Source organism: Protopterus annectens, chromosome 8.part0 (assembly GCF_019279795.1).
Source record: "Protopterus annectens isolate FY-2018-M chromosome 8.part0, PAN1.0, whole genome shotgun sequence".
Lineage (NCBI taxonomy): Eukaryota > Metazoa > Chordata > Ceratodontiformes > Protopteridae > Protopterus > Protopterus annectens.
Window position 1 is genome coordinate 1497118564 of NC_056741.1, and position 18306 is coordinate 1497136869.

Sequence of the window (18306 nt, forward strand, 5' to 3'; positions counted from 1 at the left end):
AGTATGCTGGTATTACAGGAGGGAAAGCAGAGGGTGAGGGGGCCTCCATCTGCAGAAGTTCGAAATATCTCTTTTACACCTCTGTCATTTGAGTAGCGTCCCATTTAAAAATATTCCTTCAATTTGGAGATGGTTTCCTCAGGTGGAAAATCCCCCTCCAAGAAAACAATCTGGAGAGCAGTACTCCAGGGGGAAGCCGATTGTGAGGGGTAAGAGAAGGACTCACCAGAAGAGGAAGAGTCTTCCTCTTGAGTATGAGAAAGTGGTACATGACTAGCAGAGGCAGACCTGGGACTTAAGATTGGAAGGGCAGATGTCTGTGAAGCAGTAGGCCTCAGGGCCATAAAGGCCTGAAAAAGGGATAGGGAAAGGCCCGGCAGTCCTGCTAATCTGCTGGGGAAGATAAATGCTTTGTCTCCTGCTTCCTTTTGAGGATAGGAGTCTTTGGTCCTGGCTGAGTGGGGAAAGGCCTGGTATGTGATGTCAGACCAGGAGTTGAAGTGCCTTCCTCGGAGATGGACAGTAACAGCAGCTGTTTGGGTGAGTCTGCCCCCCCCCCGACACTGGAGACTAACACTGCAAATATCTCTGCAGACTGGCAGGCTAGAGAAATAAGGGCGGCTTCCGAAAAGGTACCCGCCAAAATCGCCAGTCCCATCGGTCATGTCTCAGCCCCTAGACTGGAAGCTGGTGGGATGTCTGTACTCAGAGGCACAGTGTTGGGCCTTGATACCTTAGCCTTCTTAGACGGCTCAGCCACGACAGCCAGTTCTGGTTCCATACCGAAGGCTAGACGTTTCAGATGTTGGTTTTCCCACAAAGAATTTAAGGGCTACCAGACGGCTGTGCAGTATTTTATGAACAAACAACTGTCAGATTGTACATGCTTTATAGTCATGGGACAACCCTAAGCAAAACAAGCAGAATTCGTGGCTATCTTTCTGCGAGATTTGCTGACTGCACTTACATTTTCCCTTCCTGGACGACATGGATGTAATCAGCCAAAAAAGATTTAAACAGCAACCTAAGCTTAGGTAAGAAGAAAATCCCCAATGGGGTACTTATCTTTATCGCAGTCACAAGCACACAGCTGAACGAGCAAGCTGACATTCGACTGTGACAGAGAAGTTCTGGGGTCTGTGTGTGCGGACGTCACATCTATGGCCCACGGTTTATGGCCTTAGTGTGCGACATCCCACACACCTTACAGCAGCCAGACTACAGCTTTTGTATACGAGATGGATGTTCAGGTCGCATGAGGCGGAGGATCCCACATGTGAGAATACTGTAACATGAGAATAGAAGGACATCAGTTTATCACAGGTTTCCTAGTTCCCTCTTTTTCTGGCGCCAGAAAACTATGAACAACACCCATTGGCTATCTGGTTGGAAAGCACTGGATCTGATACTGATATAACATGTGTTCCAGAACTGGAGAAAATGGTGTTAAATTGGTTTACAGGGCAAGGGGGAATCTCCTGAAAAGGAGGTAAGTCGTCCCACTGCCAGCGTAACACTGTTGAATGACTTACAAAACCCATTTGTCTGAAATACTCTGCTTCCACAGAGAAAGAAAAAAAAATAAAGATAAGGAGAGAATGCCAGAGTAACAGGGGAGCCTGATAAGGCCAATACTCTGACATTTTGGGTTTGCTGATTTTGTGCCACTTTATTTGGAGCCTCCTTGCTAATGCTTTTTAAAACCATGACAGTTGTCACTTGCAACAAGAGAACAAAAGGATGTACCAAACTGCACCACCCAGCATAAATGGTCACTTGAAATAAAGCCAAGATTCATAGCCAGTGTCTCCCTCCAACTCACAACAGTGTACTTTTAGCAGCTTCACAAAAAAATATTCACAGAGACATCTGAAGTCTCATCATCTAGGAATGAGTAGAGTATAGTATAGGTGGTGCTGCATTGCTGAGTTGTCATCCTTTGGATGAGACATTAAACTAAGTTCCCATATGCTTGAGTTGGTGGTAGCTCAGGTGGATGTAAAAGATCCTATGGCACTACTCAAAAAGAGTATGTCAAGTTCCCCACTGCCCTGGACAAATTTACCGTACCAGTAGAAATACACCTTGGGTCTCCCCTGAAAAGAGGCCACAAGCTGAGTAGAACTAACCTGGTCATAAAATGATATTAACAAGAAAAAAGAAAAATGTGTAATTGTCTGAAATTTATCTACAGATCTCATGAAAACATTTTATGCTACTACACGGAAACATTTTTCTGCATTCGCCACCAACTTTAAAACATTAACCCTACTAAATCATGTAAATGTTTTTCTACTGTTTACAAGAAATACGCTGAACAAATTCTTATTTGTTTTTAACTTTGTTCTGAATACATGCTACAATCTTTCAAAACCATTCAACAAACAAAGATGATTGCTAGCATTTAAGAAATATCAGAATAAGGTTTTAAAGCTTTGTCTTCTAAACATGTCAGCTGATAAAGCACATCACAAATAAGTAAATGCTCCAAAACAAACATACCTGTATGCAAATGGATACAATTTTTAACCTGTGCTCAATGAAATGCAAACTGTTTGACTCCCTTACAAGAGGAGACATTCAGCATACTACAAAGGTAACTCGTGCCTATAAAATGTAAAGTCAAGGACTTTACTAACAAAAACAGACCAAATCTTGCTTAGGATAATGACAACCACAGCACAAACTACTTGTGCTGTATGACTGAAGCATTGGCGCACTAGCAATCATCATCAAGCTCTGTGTCCAAGCTGTAAAAAACTGTGTGCCAACAGACCAGCTAGTGATCTCATAACTGCAAGCATATTATATGCTTCTAACAAATCAAACATGGGAACACTTCCAAAGTTACACAAAAAGATACACTTGTGAGTGTGCGGCAAACTCTAAATTCTTTAACCAAAGGAAAATACTGTAAAAATAACATTTTCAAACAGACTTGGTAGAAACTGTAGCCTGCTTCTAAAGAACTGACTAATACAGCTAATACAGAAACTTAATACTCAATTCAACTCATAAAAATTCTGTTCTGAAAAGGGGGTATTTTAAAGAGGCAGATTCACTTAACTCATGCCAACACAGCATCCTCCTCTAGTAAATCAGATTTCAAAATTACAAATGCTCAGCCATGACATATTTAAAAATGTGTATTTTCATTAAACAGCTCCATCATCACTAATTTTGGTCAACAAAAACAGTTCCAGCTCTTAACTATCCAGATTTTCAAACAATGTTCAGATTTTTGCCTCAGTTTTGGTCTGCTCCTCATAAAATTTGTGATTTTCTGACAAATCACTGAAGGTTGAAATCACTAAGTAACTTAAGAATTTAGAGTTTCAGAGTTAATATCCTTTGGAAAGTGCATGCTAACCCCAAACAGTACAGTTGTGTGTACACTTACCATAAAATGTAGATGTTCATATATATAGGTTCATATATTAGTACTAGGCAAACTACCCTTGTGGGCCATTTTAAGCTTAGCCAATTACCCCACATGAGAATCAAACCCTGCACCTTCTGTTTCTAAGGTAAACATCTTAACCATTATGCTAGCCTCCCATGTTAGAGTGTTTTCACTGTTGCAGTCATTACATTTGGGTAATCTGCTGGCAGGTTGCCCTCATGTATGTATGTATGTATATATATATGTATGTATGTATATATATATATATATATATATATATATATATATATATATATATATATATATATATATATATATATACACACACACACACACACACACACACACACACACACACACACACACACACACACACACACACACACACACACACACACACACACATACACGCATCAATATAAAGTTTACCTTCATCTACAAGCAAATACACCAGATAGGTTGTAGAAGATAAAGAAGGAAAGATAAACTGTAGAATGACAGGGGGATGGCGGGAGGGTAACCTGGACTGCAACAGTGAATACACTCTAACATCTACATTTATGGTAAGTGTACACAACTGTACTACGTTCTTCATGCTTCACTGCTGCAGTCATTACATTTGGGTAGAATCCCAAAGCTATGGTTGGGAGGCTGGAGCTAAACAGCATTAGGTGAGGCTATAAGGCCCTGCAGCACTGCAGTGTCAAAGCCTGCCGTAGACTTAGAGTAGAGAGGTAAATGGTAATGCTTTGTAAAGGTGTGAACAGAACTCTAAGTAGCAGCCTCTAGAATGTCTTTGATTGGTACTCCTATGAGAAAGGCTGCTGAAGTAGCTGCAGCCCTGGAGTGAGACCTAATGCCCTTGGGCACAGGTTTGCCATGGTGTAAGTAGCAGAAACAGATGCAATAGCTTATCCACTTTGAAATTGTCTGCTTTGAAATAGCCTTTCCTTCTGATCCTGCAGCATATGACACTAGTAATTGCTCAGTTTTCCTTAGCGCTTTAGTCCTGCTCAAGTAGAATATCTTAGTTGTCTGTGTACGTCCAAGGAATGCAGAATTCTCTCCCCTTTGTTCTGTGGATTTGGATAAAAAGTTGGCAGATGAATTGTTTGGTTAAGAGCCACACTGGAAACAACCTTAGGCATAAAAATAGGATTTGTCCTCAGAGACACCCTATCTGGGTAAAATATGATAAAAGGCTCTACAGCCATGAGGGCCTGTAGCTCTGAAACTCTTCTTGCTGAAGTAATTGCTAGCAGCAGAGCTGTCTTCCATAAGAACTTTATGTCAGCGGTAGCAGCTGGTTCAAATGGAGGCAGGGTGAGCTTTTCCAGCATATCATTGAGGTCCCATGCAGGTAAGGGTGATGATCTAGGAGGCCTTAAGTTTTTGGCTCATCTAAGATACTGTTTTAGTAAAGGATGAGAAAAGATTGGTGGCTCTGTATTGTAATGAGCCGAAATGGCAGAAGCATGGATTTTGATTGATGAAAAAGATAGGCCTTTGTCAAGCATCTCAGTTAAGTATTGTAATATCTGAGGAATATGTGGTTCTGCTTTATCAGTTCCTTGTGCTGGATTCCAAACACAGAATCTCTTCCATTTGTCAGCATAAGATTTTCTAGTACTACGCCTTCTGGCTTCCAAAATGACATCCATCACAGCTTTACTGAGAGGTGTCGTTTGTATGATTACAGGATTAGCCATGCTGCCAGGTTCAGAGTCTGTAGTTGATTGTGCAGGATCTGATTGTTTTGCTGGGACAGTAGTTGTGGTTTCTGAGGCAAGGTCCAAGCTGGGTATTGAGACAAGTTCCTTAGGATTGGGTACCAGTACTGGCAGGGCCAGTCCGGGGCAATTAATATCATCTTTGGCTTCTCTTGTCTGACTTTTAGGAGGACCTTGGGTAGAAGAAGCAGATGAGGAAAGGCGTAAACCGATAGGTTTTTCCAACTGAAGGATAGGGTGTCCACTTTCCATGTTTGTCTGTGATAAGTCCTTATGCAGAATATTTTCAGTTGATGATTTTGAGGAGAGGCAAACTGATCTATGTCTGGGCTCCCCCACTTCTCTGTTATCATGCTGAAGACTTGTAGATTTAGTTTCCACTCATGAGGATCCATAAGGTTTCTGCTTAAATCGTCTGCCAGAGTGTTTTGTTTTCGACATCGGTAAAAAGCAAGAAAAAAGTTTCCCCAAGGGGTACTTAGCTTTAGCGAAGACTTCGGTTTTGAAACTCAAACTCAAATATTTCAACAGTTGGCCGACTGGCACTTGCGAAATGCTTCTGCTTCGGACACTGCACGGCAAGAAAGACTAAAGAAAATGGCGTCGGCTGCATGTTTTATACCCCTGACGTCATGGAAGAGAAGACAGCAACCGACACAGGACCCAAGACTTTGGAATTCAGGCCGACTGTGGGCAACCTGCCAGCAGATTACCCAAATGTAATGACTGCAACAGTGAAACACGAAGAACATCTACAATTCTAGCAACTTTCAAAGATCTTAAAAGCAATATTTAAAATCTATTCCTATTTTTGGTCTTTGCCTCCCATTATTTTAGGTTTTGTCCAGATTTTTTGTGCTAAGAGGCTGAGAGGTAGCTAAAAAATGTACTAAATTAAAACCTGGAGTAACATGCCCACATCAACTTACGGGTTTAAAATCCCCGTCTCCATAACTGTTTCCTCAATCAAAAAGGAAAAATCAGTCAAGACAGCCAAACAAATCACTGTTTAACTATATAGCACTCAGATTGTATGGCAATGACAGAATCCCTCCATTTTTCACCTGGAATCACTTTTCATCATCCTACTTAAATTTTTATAGGCTTACTTGGCTTACCCAGGTAATAAAGACAAAGCCATAGTTTAAACTGTCAAAAAAAGTACACAAAAGGTTAAAATAAAAATGATGCAAAATACAAAACACTGACAACAGCAAAGCAAAAACCATCTCTGTCAACACAGAGTCTGAAACTGCTAATTACTTAAGCACTTACAAATATAAATTTATAACTTTTCTTACTTCAAATATAACAGATCAGTAAGTCTAGCAACTTCCTTAACATTGCTAAAGGAAACTTGGGGTATCAGCTAATTCTCCAATGCACTGAGCTGAAAATGCCTGAAAATACCATCAATAAAAAAAAAATAAACGCACACACAGACGCACACACACAGACCCGCGCGCGCACACGCAGAGACAGACACACGTGCGCACACACAGACGGGCGCGCTAACACACAGACACGCGCGCTAACACACACGTGTGCTAACACACACACAGACACAGATGCGCACACAACCTCAAGTGTCCAAAAACATGAGGCAAAAACTTGGACATTCTGCAAAAATGTAGACTGTTCTTCAAAATTTGTGGTTTTCACTAAATAATTACATGCATTTGAATTTCAGACTTCACATACTTCTGAAATCCATGCTAAAAGAAATGTTGGTATTTCTTGCAACTTTATAACGGCAACATTTAAAATATGCCCCTATTTTTGGGTCTTTGACCTCCAATTTTAGGTTTTGTCCGGATTTCTTGCACCAACAGATTGAGAAGTATGATACACACATACATAAATTGTGTGCGTGGATGTACTTATAGATAAGAGGTGCTACGATTCATGTTCTTTGATCAATTTTCACCAACAAAGACCAAATAACTTTGAGGATCCACACTGTGAAAAGTGCTCAACAGGCTCGAAAATGGTTCATTACACAAGTCCCTTTTCTTCACCAAGTAGCAGTTTCTGCTTTGTGAATACACCAAAAAAGTTCACTTACACTTACCAGCCAAATGCATGCATCTAGACATACATAACATCTGTACATATGGAAGTGTGCACATGATATGCTGTCAAGTCTAGTAAAAATCTTTTTGATGGTGTTTCATACTATATACTTTAAAACTTAGGAGTGCTATCTATCTCACCTACAGTTAAGATAATTGTGAGAAGCTTGAAATGAACTACTACTAGAAAAAAAAACAGTACAATTGTTTGGGGGGGGGGGGCTTGAAATGCCAATAAACCTTCAGTTCTGCCTTGGAACTGAATCATTAGTATGCTAAACCCAAAACCTAGTGATAAATACCTACACTACAGACAACAAAGGCAATTTCTAGAAAGCCTAGCCAGCTTTAAGAGTTTATCGGAGACCTGCACAGGAAATAAATTTCTCAATGTCAACAGACCATCCTCCCCTCAAGTAACAGAATATGATAGTTCTGAGACACTGTTGCCAGGAAAAGCAAGCTAGAAGAGGGAGTCAGCTACAGTACCTCGTACTTCATTGGGAACTTCCAAACCCAAGACCGCCTTTCCATCCAGTGCTTCTGTGGGAGTCTCCTCCTCTTCAGCATACTCTTCTAAATATTTTTCATCCTCATCATACTGCCTGTCATAATCAGAGATGGGCTTATTGTAGTATTCATAGTCGTCAACTGCATAAGTTGCATCCTCCACATCAAGTGACGTCGGAACTTCACTGCAAAAAGCAGGGAAAAAATAAATTTACAATTTCTCCATAAAAAGCCAATCACAGCAACAATACATCACCTAAAGAGAAAATATCCCATGTACAATGACTGCCAGCCAATTAACACCTGTAGGCATACATTTACTACTATGAATCACCTCAAAGTGCAAAGTAAACCACCTAAGGAGACTGACTTTTTAACCCACACCCACTTAACCATAGCAGAGTTTCTTTTTAAACAAACTGGCAAGCTCAAACTTCAATGTTGCCCTGTTGTAATATAATAAATGTCAAAGTCTGAACAATTTTTATTTAAAAAATACAGGACATACTGCAGTCAATACACTGTTTAGTAAGTTTTATGTAAGTCATGGACCACAGTAACAAAAATGATATCTACCACTTTCCATCCCCCAAAAAATGACTGCCCTCTCATGAGGGTACATGGAGCTGCACTACTCTACTTCTCATAATCACAATGAGAAAAAGGTCGTTGGATGACAACTTAATATTTATTAACCAAATTAAACTGCAACACTACTGACCTAAAGGAACACTAAAAAGCAAATACTTTGCACCACTCTGCCACTGCTGCCTGTCAAGCATTACCCCCTTCTACTAAATACCCCCCTTTGTTCATATCAATAGGCCAAGAATACAGTAGGAGAGGCATAATTCAGAAGCCATCAGGACTGGCTCATGACTTTTCCTGTAACAACCCACTTGCACTCTGTGTAAGGACCTGGAAGGGACATGTAATGAAATGAGCACAAAAAAGTCACCTTCATTTTCATCTTCCATAAAGATAATTTTCCTTCAAACAGCTCTGCCCCTCCCCCAAAGTGCAAATTGTTTCTTCCAGTACCTCCCCAGGAGAGATAAGTGGACCAAGCTCCTTCAATCCTCCGACTCCCTGCCTGGCTCCTCCAGTGCTGGGGCTGCTAATCAAACCCCAGTAACCTGGGTAACAGTTTTATCTCAGACGGGCTTTTTTTTTTTTTTGTTAACTGTAAAAGGTCATGCGTTTCCACAAACTCATAACTACAGTCATAATATGCAAGTTTAAAAACTTTGTTTCAGCCAAAGTTTAAAAACGCAGTGCTATAACTTACAAATATGTTACAGACTAATTACTATAAACTACATTGGGAATGTACATTGTTGATGCCTTTTACAATGCCTGCACTCTCAGACTGAGCAGTTTTCCTACTTGCCTGAAGAGCTCCAGATGATAACTCCTACTAGATGACCTGGAGACACTTTTGCTTAAACCAAAATCCTGCTAAGGCAGGACTGAGATTTCCACAAATTAACCCTCACTAATCCTTTCAAGTATATATGTTTTACATAGTTTTCAATGAGATAATATGCCCAGCAAGACTACACAGCAGAAAAAGACCTACAAAAACAAAAAAAAAAAAGCAGACCTGCTGGAATATTATCTCAATGTGAAAAACTATAAACTGCTAGCAGTACCTGTTACAGGCAGATTTGTACAATATTCCCCAACCCACACAGGTCTGATCTGACATCAGTGAAGGAGTACAAGTGACCCTGTGATCCTTATAGCTCTACTGCTCTAAAAGGATGTGCCATACAGTACAATCCACAAAATATGACCGCCACCCACTAAACAATAAAAGACATCAAGACCACCCCTACTATCAAGCCTAGAGTACCCTCTGTCAGTTAATGCCAGTGAACAACAAATCACAGCTGTGGTCAACCCACAAAAGCTGTGTGGAGCCCCAGTGTAGGTTCATCACCCGTAGGACGAAGGCTAGGGGGTCCCTTCTAGTGCCAGTCAGGTGGCACAGAGGCATAAAACAGATTGCATGAAACTAGTTCCTAGCAAACGAAACTGGCTCTTGAGACAGGGAAGGTCATATCAGTCTGTCTATTAGTTAGACAGCAGTGACATAATGACCACTGATACTGATGACAGACAAACAAAGGAAGCTATTATCCAGCAAACATGAAGCCTTTTGGAGCTTAACCTGCTGTGGATCATTAACCTTCTTTGTAGTCTGCTGTCACATTATTATGACTAGCAGACCAATGGTACACAAATGATGTTGGAGATAATCGGCCTTTCCCTGCAGCCTTGAAGTCCACTGAATGGCTCACCACTTCCCAAAGTACTCTCACTCGCATGATCTATATGAAAGTCTACAATGAAGCAATCATTAATACACATGTGCTAATAAAGGCTAACACTGTCTGCTTGGTAGAGCAAACCCACATTCCCAGTCCTGGCTAATTTCTCTACAAAGGGGTAGTATGACAGTAACTAAGGGTACCTGTAAGTAACAGAAAGGCAGAACTCAGCACTAGCTGCAATAACTCAAGCTTGCTTTCAGGTACCAGGGGTTCAGTTACAGTAAACAGTGATGGGAAGAAACCATGGCAAGCACCACAAAAACAAGGTTATCAGGAAGAAAAGGCTTTATACTGGAGATGTTTTGTAGATGAAAACATGATCTGATGACATGTTCCAAAAGCGCCAGTCTGCAAAAAGAAACCAAGTGAACCCTGTTCAAACATTCAACCTTATAATGAAGCTTATTTAATTACAAGTGAATAGCACTGATCACAACTGACCAGTTTCAGTTTCAGCCCAGAAATACAAAGTCAGATTTACATTTAGAGTGACACTGCAGTAATATAAAGAAAATACATATCAGTAATATACCATTATCAGCTAACAAAAATGTTATTTCCAACAAGTCAAGAGAAATTACATTTAGAATGTGAGACGCCTTTGTAACAAATTCAGCCAGGTGCCGTTTAAGTAGGAATAACAGGATATTTGAGTAAAGTGAAGGATGTTAGACAGTTTGTGAGTAGTTGGAAGGAGAACAGACTTTGGAATCCGGCCGACCGAAGGGCTGCCTGACGACAGGACAACCCATTTGTAAGGACTGCAGATGCATCCTTGAAAGACATCTTGTGTAAGCAAGCATGGGCGAGAAGTTTAGATTGGTGCAATAGAAAGTACAGTTGTGTAAGAACTTGTTGTAACAGAAGATGGCCTACCTGCTCACAGATGCAGTATTCCCATCATATGGGTTTTCACCACTGACATCTGGCCGGGTTACCAAAGCTTAACCTTGTAAGGCATACATCTACAGAAGAGAGGCTATACTGAAAGGAAAACTACATTAAGACGAGACAAGTTACAAAAACTTAAGAAAAAGGGCAACCATACTATTCTGAGAAAGTAATCCATTTAGAAGAGAAGAAAAGTACAGTTGTATATACTTACTATAAATGCAGATGTTAGAGTGTATTCACTGTTGCAGTCATCACCTGTGGGTTACCCCCACTGTGGTAGCCCTCAGCCAGCCCGAATACCAGAGTCAATGTTTTTCTGCGTCTGCTGCTGTCGCTTTCTGACTGGTCGTCAGTGCTATAAAGCAAGGCAGTTGATGCCATTACATCAGTTTTTCTTGCCCTAACCAGTTAGAAGCCCAAGAAATATGGTAAAGTGGTCCTGGTGGCTAAAAGCCACCTTGAGAAGCTTATGTCTCCCTAAAGAAAGAAGATACAAGGGGGGTAGGAGGGTGGGAAACCAGGACTGCAACAGTGAATACACTGAAACATCTACATTTATGGTAGGTGTACACAACTGTACTATGTTCTTTGTGCTTCACTGCTGCAGTCATCACCTGTGGAAGGATTCCCAAAGCTGAGAAGAGGGGTGGCAGGACTAGTAAGAGACCTAGGCCTGGGTCAGCATGCCCTGCAGAGGCAAACCCTGCCCTAGCCTTAGAAAATAGAGGTAGGTGGTAATGCTTGGTAAAGGTATGGACAGAAGTCCAGGTGGCAGCTTCCAGATGTCCCTGGTGGGAACTCCTGAGGAATGCTGTGGAAGTGGAGGCTGCCCTAGTGGAATGGGTTTAAATAGATTTAGGGGTGGGTTTCCCATGTAATCTGTAGCAGAAATGGATACAGTGTGATATCCATTTGGAAATGGTTTGCTTGGAAATGGACTTCCCCCTCTGCCCCTGGGGCAAAGCTGATAAATAGTTGGTCTGTTTTCCTGAAGGGTTTAGCACAGTGCAGATAGTACCTGAGCTGTCTCTGCATGTCTAGTGAGTGCAAAATTCTTTCCCCCCTTGTTTTGATGGTTAGGAAAGAAGGTGGGTAGATGTATGGCCTGGTTGAGAGTCACATTAGATACCACCTTGGGCATAAAAGGAGGGCTTAGTCCTCAGGGAGACCCTGTCTGCATGGAAAATGATGAAAGGCTCAATGGCCATCAGAGCTTGAAGTTCTGAAACCCTTCCGGCTGAGGTGATAGCTAGGAGAAAAGCAGTCCTCCAAGGAGAGGTATTCTTAGTTCGGCTGAAGCAGCAGGTTCGAAAGGTGGTAAGGTTAGTTTTTCCAAAACCTAATTCAAGACCCAGGGCTGGCGTGGGTGACCTTTTGGGAGGGCTGACATTAGAAGCCCCTCTGAGGAATTGTTTAATCAAAGGATGGGAGAACAGGGGGCAGATCTGTGTCAAAATGAGCTGAAATGGCTGAGGCATGGATTTTAACAGAAGAGAAGGAGAGGCCACTATTAAGTAGCTCTGCTAGGTAGTCCACGATAAGAGAGATGGAAGGTTGTGAGGTACTGCCCCCTCTGGACTGGCTCCAGGAGCAGAATCTTTTCCATTTTCCTGCGCAAGACTTTCTGGTGCTGGGCCTTCTGGCCTCTGTGATAATGTCTAGGACCCGTTTGCTTAACTGGGGCCCCTTGTTTGCCTTTAGAGTATTAGCCATGTTGATAGTTTGAGAGTTGGCAAGTCTGGGTGCAGCATTTCCTCCACACCTGAGTCAAGAGGTCTGAGATCAGGACAACGTGCCTGGGAGGCTGCAATGTAAGGCTGCGCACTAAGCGGTACCAATGTTGTCTGAGCTAATATGGAGCACTGAAGATGGCCTTTGGTCTCTCCTCCCTTATTTTGATCAGTACCTTGGGAATAAAAGGCAGAGGAGGGAATGTGTACACAAAAGAGGGTGTTTCAGGGGAAGGTAAAGTCATCCACCCTTCCACGCTAGGTTGTGATTCTCCCTGGTACAGAATTTTTTAAGCTGATGGTTGAAATGCGAAGCAAAGAGATCCACCTCCACAATTCCCCACTCCTGAGTGAATGATAAAAAGATATTTCTGTGGAGCTGCCATTCATGGGGATCCAGTAAGTTTCTCCTTAAGTGGTCTGCCAGGGTGTTGTTGATCCCTGGTAGGTACTGGGCTATTAGGTGTAATCCCATCGAAGAGGCCATCGCCAGATGTTCATGGCTAGCCTGCACAGAGTGTAAGATTGGGTCCCTCCCTATTTGTTGATGTACCACATTACTGTGGTGTCTGTTTTGATAAGGAGAACCCCTGGCTTGAGGATGGGGTTTGAAGGATGTCAGAGCCTTTTGTACTGCCATCATTTCCTTCTGGCTGATGTGCAAGGGAAGGTGCTGGGCATCCCAAAGACCTTGGGTTGCCTGCCTTCTAGTTCAGGGCCTCAAGCAATGTCTGAGAAGTGGGTGGTGATGGTCTGCCCGATTGGGCGAAGGAAGACCCTTTTTCTTGGCACAGGCCCCTGCCCACCAGAAAAACTCAGCCCTTATACAGGGGATCAGAGGGAGAGAGGTCTCTAGAGGTTGAGAGCACTGACACCAAATGTTCTTTCGATACCACTGAAGTTTTCTCATGTGAAGCCTGGACAGAGGAATTAGAAGGATGCAAGATGCCATGTAGCCCAAGACTTGCAGGAAGTTCCTCACAGTGATGTGACTTCTGGAAGCCAGCTGGGGAAAGTAGAGAGGCAGGAAACTCTGCTTTGCTGAGGATAAGAAGGCCATTTGGGATGCTGTGTCCACCAGTGCTCCCAAAAAAGTAATCTTCCTGGAGGGTGTTTGCTTTGACTTCTTCTCGTTGATGGTGTACACATTAATGAGATTAGGAGGGTTTTGACAAAGAAGTCCTTGAACAGCTTTTCTTTGCAATCTGCCTGAATGAGACAGTCATCCAGATAAGGATAAATATGTATATTTTTCTGTCTGCAAATGGCTATGGCCGGGACTAAGCATTTGGTGAATACCCTGGGAGCAGTAGATAAGTCAAAGGGTAGCGCAGAGAAGTGAAAGTGCTGTGAGCCTTTTCTTAAGCGAAGGAATTGTCTGCATGATTCCCTTAGGGGATGTGGAGGTAGGCATTTTTTAGACCTAGGATAACTAACCAGGCATTTTTTGTCAGCATAAGCAGCAGCTGCTGCAAAGTTAGCATTTTGAATTTGGGGACCACAAGGGAGGTGTTCAGAATGGACTGATCCAGGATGGGGCGCCAGGTGCCCTTTTTTCAGGGAACAAGGAATAGTCTGGAATAAAAGCCTTTGCCTTGATCTGAGGGGACGGGTTCTACTGCCCCTTGGGATACAAGAGTTTAGACTTGTTTCAACATCTCTACCCACTGACTTGGAGGTAGGTCTGGGTACCCTCTTGGAATTGGAAGTTGTTGGAGAATTTGTATTCCTGAAAAATCTTTAAGACCCACTGATCCTTTGTTACAGAAAGCCAATTTTCTTTGCAGAGGGAGAGCCTTCTTCCTAATTTTTCGTGAGTGAAAAGAGGGCAGAGGTGGGAGAGGGGAGTCATTGATAGTTTTTGCCATAGAGGGATGGCTTAGAACTCCCTGCCTTTGGAACGGAAGTGGTCCATTGTTTGGTTCTCTGCTGTCCCTGGGATAGGAGCCTGGGTGGTCTGTCCCTGTGGGACTTACCTTGCCCCTGTATGCTAGGTGCAGGAAAAATCCAGTGTTTTTAGGGAAAATTCTTGCTGAACCTAGGAAGTTGTACCTGAAAGAAATCTTTTACTGTTTGCAGAGATTTTGCTTTGTCTTCCAAATTTTAAGCACATCTTTCGCTTTTACTCCAAACAAGTGGTCCTTATCCAAGGGTGCATCAATTAATTTAGATTAGACATGATCTGGGAGAGGTTGTTCCTTCAACCATCCATGTCTCCTAATGACAGATCTTGACACTGCTGCCCTGTTTGAAGCTTCTAGGGCATCATATCCACAGTATAATGAGTGTTTGGCCACTTGACAAGTAGAGTCCACTTGACAAGTAGAGTCCAGTGAATCTAACTCTTTCGAACTGGCACAGTCAGGAAAGGTTGAGATCTTTTGCTTTAATAGTTCCAAATTGTGTTGTTGATATTTTAACATGTAGAACTGACAGTTGAGTGCTCCGATAGCTAAGGTTGCAGAGGTGTATACTTTTTTACCCTATCTGTCCAGAGCTCTGGAATCCTTGTCAGAAGGAATAGGATTCTTTGCAAAACTAGCCTTAGCTCCTTTTGGTCCCTGTGTAATGACCTCTGGTTCTGCAGCAGGATTTCTGTACAGGTGTTTGTGAGAATCCGGTACTCTAATACCAGTCAGGTTTACTGAGAGCAGGTGGGAGGGCATCAGAAGCTAAATTGGATTCACCTAAGACATCATCCACCACCTCTAAGATAGGGGGGATGACCAAGGGTCTGTGCTGTGGAGGTCTAGAAACTCAGTCATTTCTTAGACTGAGGGAAGTCCTGGGATTGCCAGTGGAAATGTTCCCCGAGGGTGTGAGGGGTTTCCCCAAAGGAAAGATCTTCTTGGTGTGGCGGCAGAAGGAATGGCTTCAGCATCTGAATCCTCAAGCAGTCAGATGTTACTGTTCCTCTTCTAAATCTGAATAATCAGACTCCTCAGAATCCTGTTCTGTCAGTATTTCAGGAGAAGGGTCTCTTCCTTTTAGAAGTTGTGGCCTGACTACCTCTGATAAGGGAGATAAGATCCTCTGCCATTTTAAGCATTTGAGCTTGGGGTGGTGGAACAGGACAAAGATGGTGGCTAGAGGTAGATTTCCTAGTAGCAGCCTTGCTTCTAGGCTTAAGAGTATCCATCGGTCTGTGAGAAATGGTAGTCGGATGAGAAGTTATTTTTTGTCTAGATTCAGTATTGCGAGAAACCTCCTCTGAAGCCGATGCCTGCGTCACTGTTCCAGACTAAACAGAGGCAGAGAAAACCAAGGGCTCTGACGAAGATTTATGCGGCATACCAGACTCCGAAAGGGTCTCGGTAGAGGCCTGCGAAAGTATTGGATTGGGCAACTGAATTCCGGAGAAACTACAGATGTGTACACTTGCCATAAATGTAGATGTTAGAGTGTATCCACTGTTGCAGTGATTACATTTGGGTTATCTGCCTGCAGGTAGCCCTCAGCCGGCCTGATTATCAAAGTCTTGGGTCCTGCATCGGATGCGGTCTCTTCTTCCATGACGTCAGGTAGTCAGGGGTATAAAGCATGCAGTCGATGCCATTACGTCGGTTTTTCTTGCCCCAGATGTCAGGTGCCCCCACAATAGGAAGCAATTATATACAAGGTTACACCACCAACAAAAAGCAAATACATCAGAAAGCTTAACTACAGTAAAGAAGAAAGGTATAGCCAATAGAAGTCAGGGGGCTGGAAGGAGGGTAACCAGGACTGCAAAAGTGAATACACTCGAACATCTACATTTATGGCAAGCATACACAACTGTACTATGTTCTTCATGTTTCACTGTTGCAGTCATTACATTTGGGTCGATTCCCAAAGCTAAGGAAGGGAGGAGGCAGTTAGAGAGAGAGTATTAGGACCAGCTATTAAGCCCTGCAAGACTGCAGTGGCAAAACAGCTCTGGATTTAGAAAAACTAGGCAAGTGGTCATGCTTGGTGAAGGTATGTACAGAGCTCCAGGTAGCAGATTTTAGGATGTCCCTGGTAGGGACACCGCTGAGAAACGCTGCTGAAGTAGATGCAGCCCTGGCGGAATGTGATCTTATCCCCTGTGGGGTAGGTTTTCCATGGTGCTTATAGCAGAAATGAATGCAATGGCCTATCCACTTAGGAATGGTTTGCTTTGAAATGGCCTTTCCCTCTGCCCCTGCAGCAAAGGCAACTAGCAGCTGTTCAGTTTTCCTGAGAGGCTTAGTCCTGTCCAAATAAAATGCAAGTCGTCTGTGCACGTCCAAAGAGTGCAGTATTCATTCTCCTTTGTTCTGTGGATTAGAAAAGAAGGTTGGCAAATGAATGGAATGACTAAGGGCCACACTGGATACCACCTTGGGCATAAAGGAAGTACTGGTCTTGAGGGACACCCTGTCTGCATGAAGATGATGAAGGGTTCCACTGCCATGAGGGCCTGCAATTCAGACACTCTTCTTGCTAAAGTGATGGCTAGAAGGAAGGCTGTTTTCCAAGAAAGGAATTTCAACTCTGCAGGTACAGCTGGTTCAAAAGGAGGTAGAGTGAGTTTTTCCAATACAAAGTTAGGGTCCCAGGCTGGAGTAGGGGCTCTCCTGGGTGGTCTTAAATTTTGGCCCCTCTGAGGAATTGCTTCAGCAGGGGATGAGAGAAGAGGGGTGGCTCAGTATTATAATGTGCTGAAATGGCTGAGGCATGAATTTTAATAGATGAGAAGGAAAGGCCCTTGTGGAGCATCTCTGTTAAGTATTGAAGAATATGCAGTACGCTGGGCACAGTTGTGCCCAACCCCCGAGTCTGGCTCCAGGAACAGTATCTTTTCCACTTTTCAGCATAGGATTTTCTAGTACCACGCCTCCTTGCCTCCCGAATGACATCCAGCACTTGCTTACTGAGGGATAGTATTGGAGAGCTCACATAATTAGTCAGGCTGCAAGGTTTAGGGTTTGAAGCTGGGGGTGCAGAATCTGGCCCTCCTGCTGGGACAGCAGGGAAGGGGTCTGAGGCAGGTGCCATGGTTCCAGCAGTGACATACTGTGCAAAAGGGGGTACCAGCGTTGGTGTGGCCAGTCTGGTGCAATGAGCATTGTCCTTGGTTTGTCTTGTCTGATCTTTAGCAGAATGTTAGAGACGTGAGGCAGAGGGGGAAAGGCATAAACTGAGAGGCTTTCCCAGGTGAAGGACAGGGCATCCACTTTCCAAGTTTGTCTGTGGGGAGTCCCTGTGCAGCATTTGTCCAACTGGTAGTTCCGAGGGGAGGCAATCCGGTCTCTCTGGGCTCCCCCATTTGTTTCTCAAAATGATGAATATCTTTGGTTCCAGTTTCCACTCGTGTGGGTCCATGGGATTTCTGCTTAGGTAGTCTGCCAGTGAATTTAGCTTGGCTGACAGGAATTGAGCTTCTAGGTGCACTTGGTAGCTCAAGGCTGTGTTCCTCAGAGCCATGGCTAGTCTGCAGAGAGGGTACGAGTGGGTTCTTCCCTGCTTATGTGCCACATAACAGTGGTGTTGTCTGTCTTTACCAATAATTGTCCTGGAAGAATGTGGTCCTTGAAGGCTGTCAGAGAATTCTGTACAGCTAACATGTCTTTGTGATTGACATGCAGGTGCATTTGACTGGTTCCATTTGCCCTGAATGCACTGCCCTGC

The 18306-nt window shown here is 43.2% G+C and overlaps 1 protein-coding gene across 3 annotated transcripts in view; it reads right to left on the minus strand.

Annotated features, from left to right (window-relative positions):
* Positions 1–18306, minus strand: part of APLP2 (amyloid beta precursor like protein 2) — a 1432335-nt gene that overhangs the window by 867047 nt on the left and 546982 nt on the right. For all 3 annotated transcript variants that reach the window (XM_044081082.1, XM_044081081.1, XM_044081080.1), the window contains exon 6: positions 7695–7900. In XM_044081082.1, coding sequence (XP_043937017.1) covers positions 7695–7900 — 206 coding nt within the window. The remainder of the gene's footprint in view (positions 1–7694; positions 7901–18306) is intronic.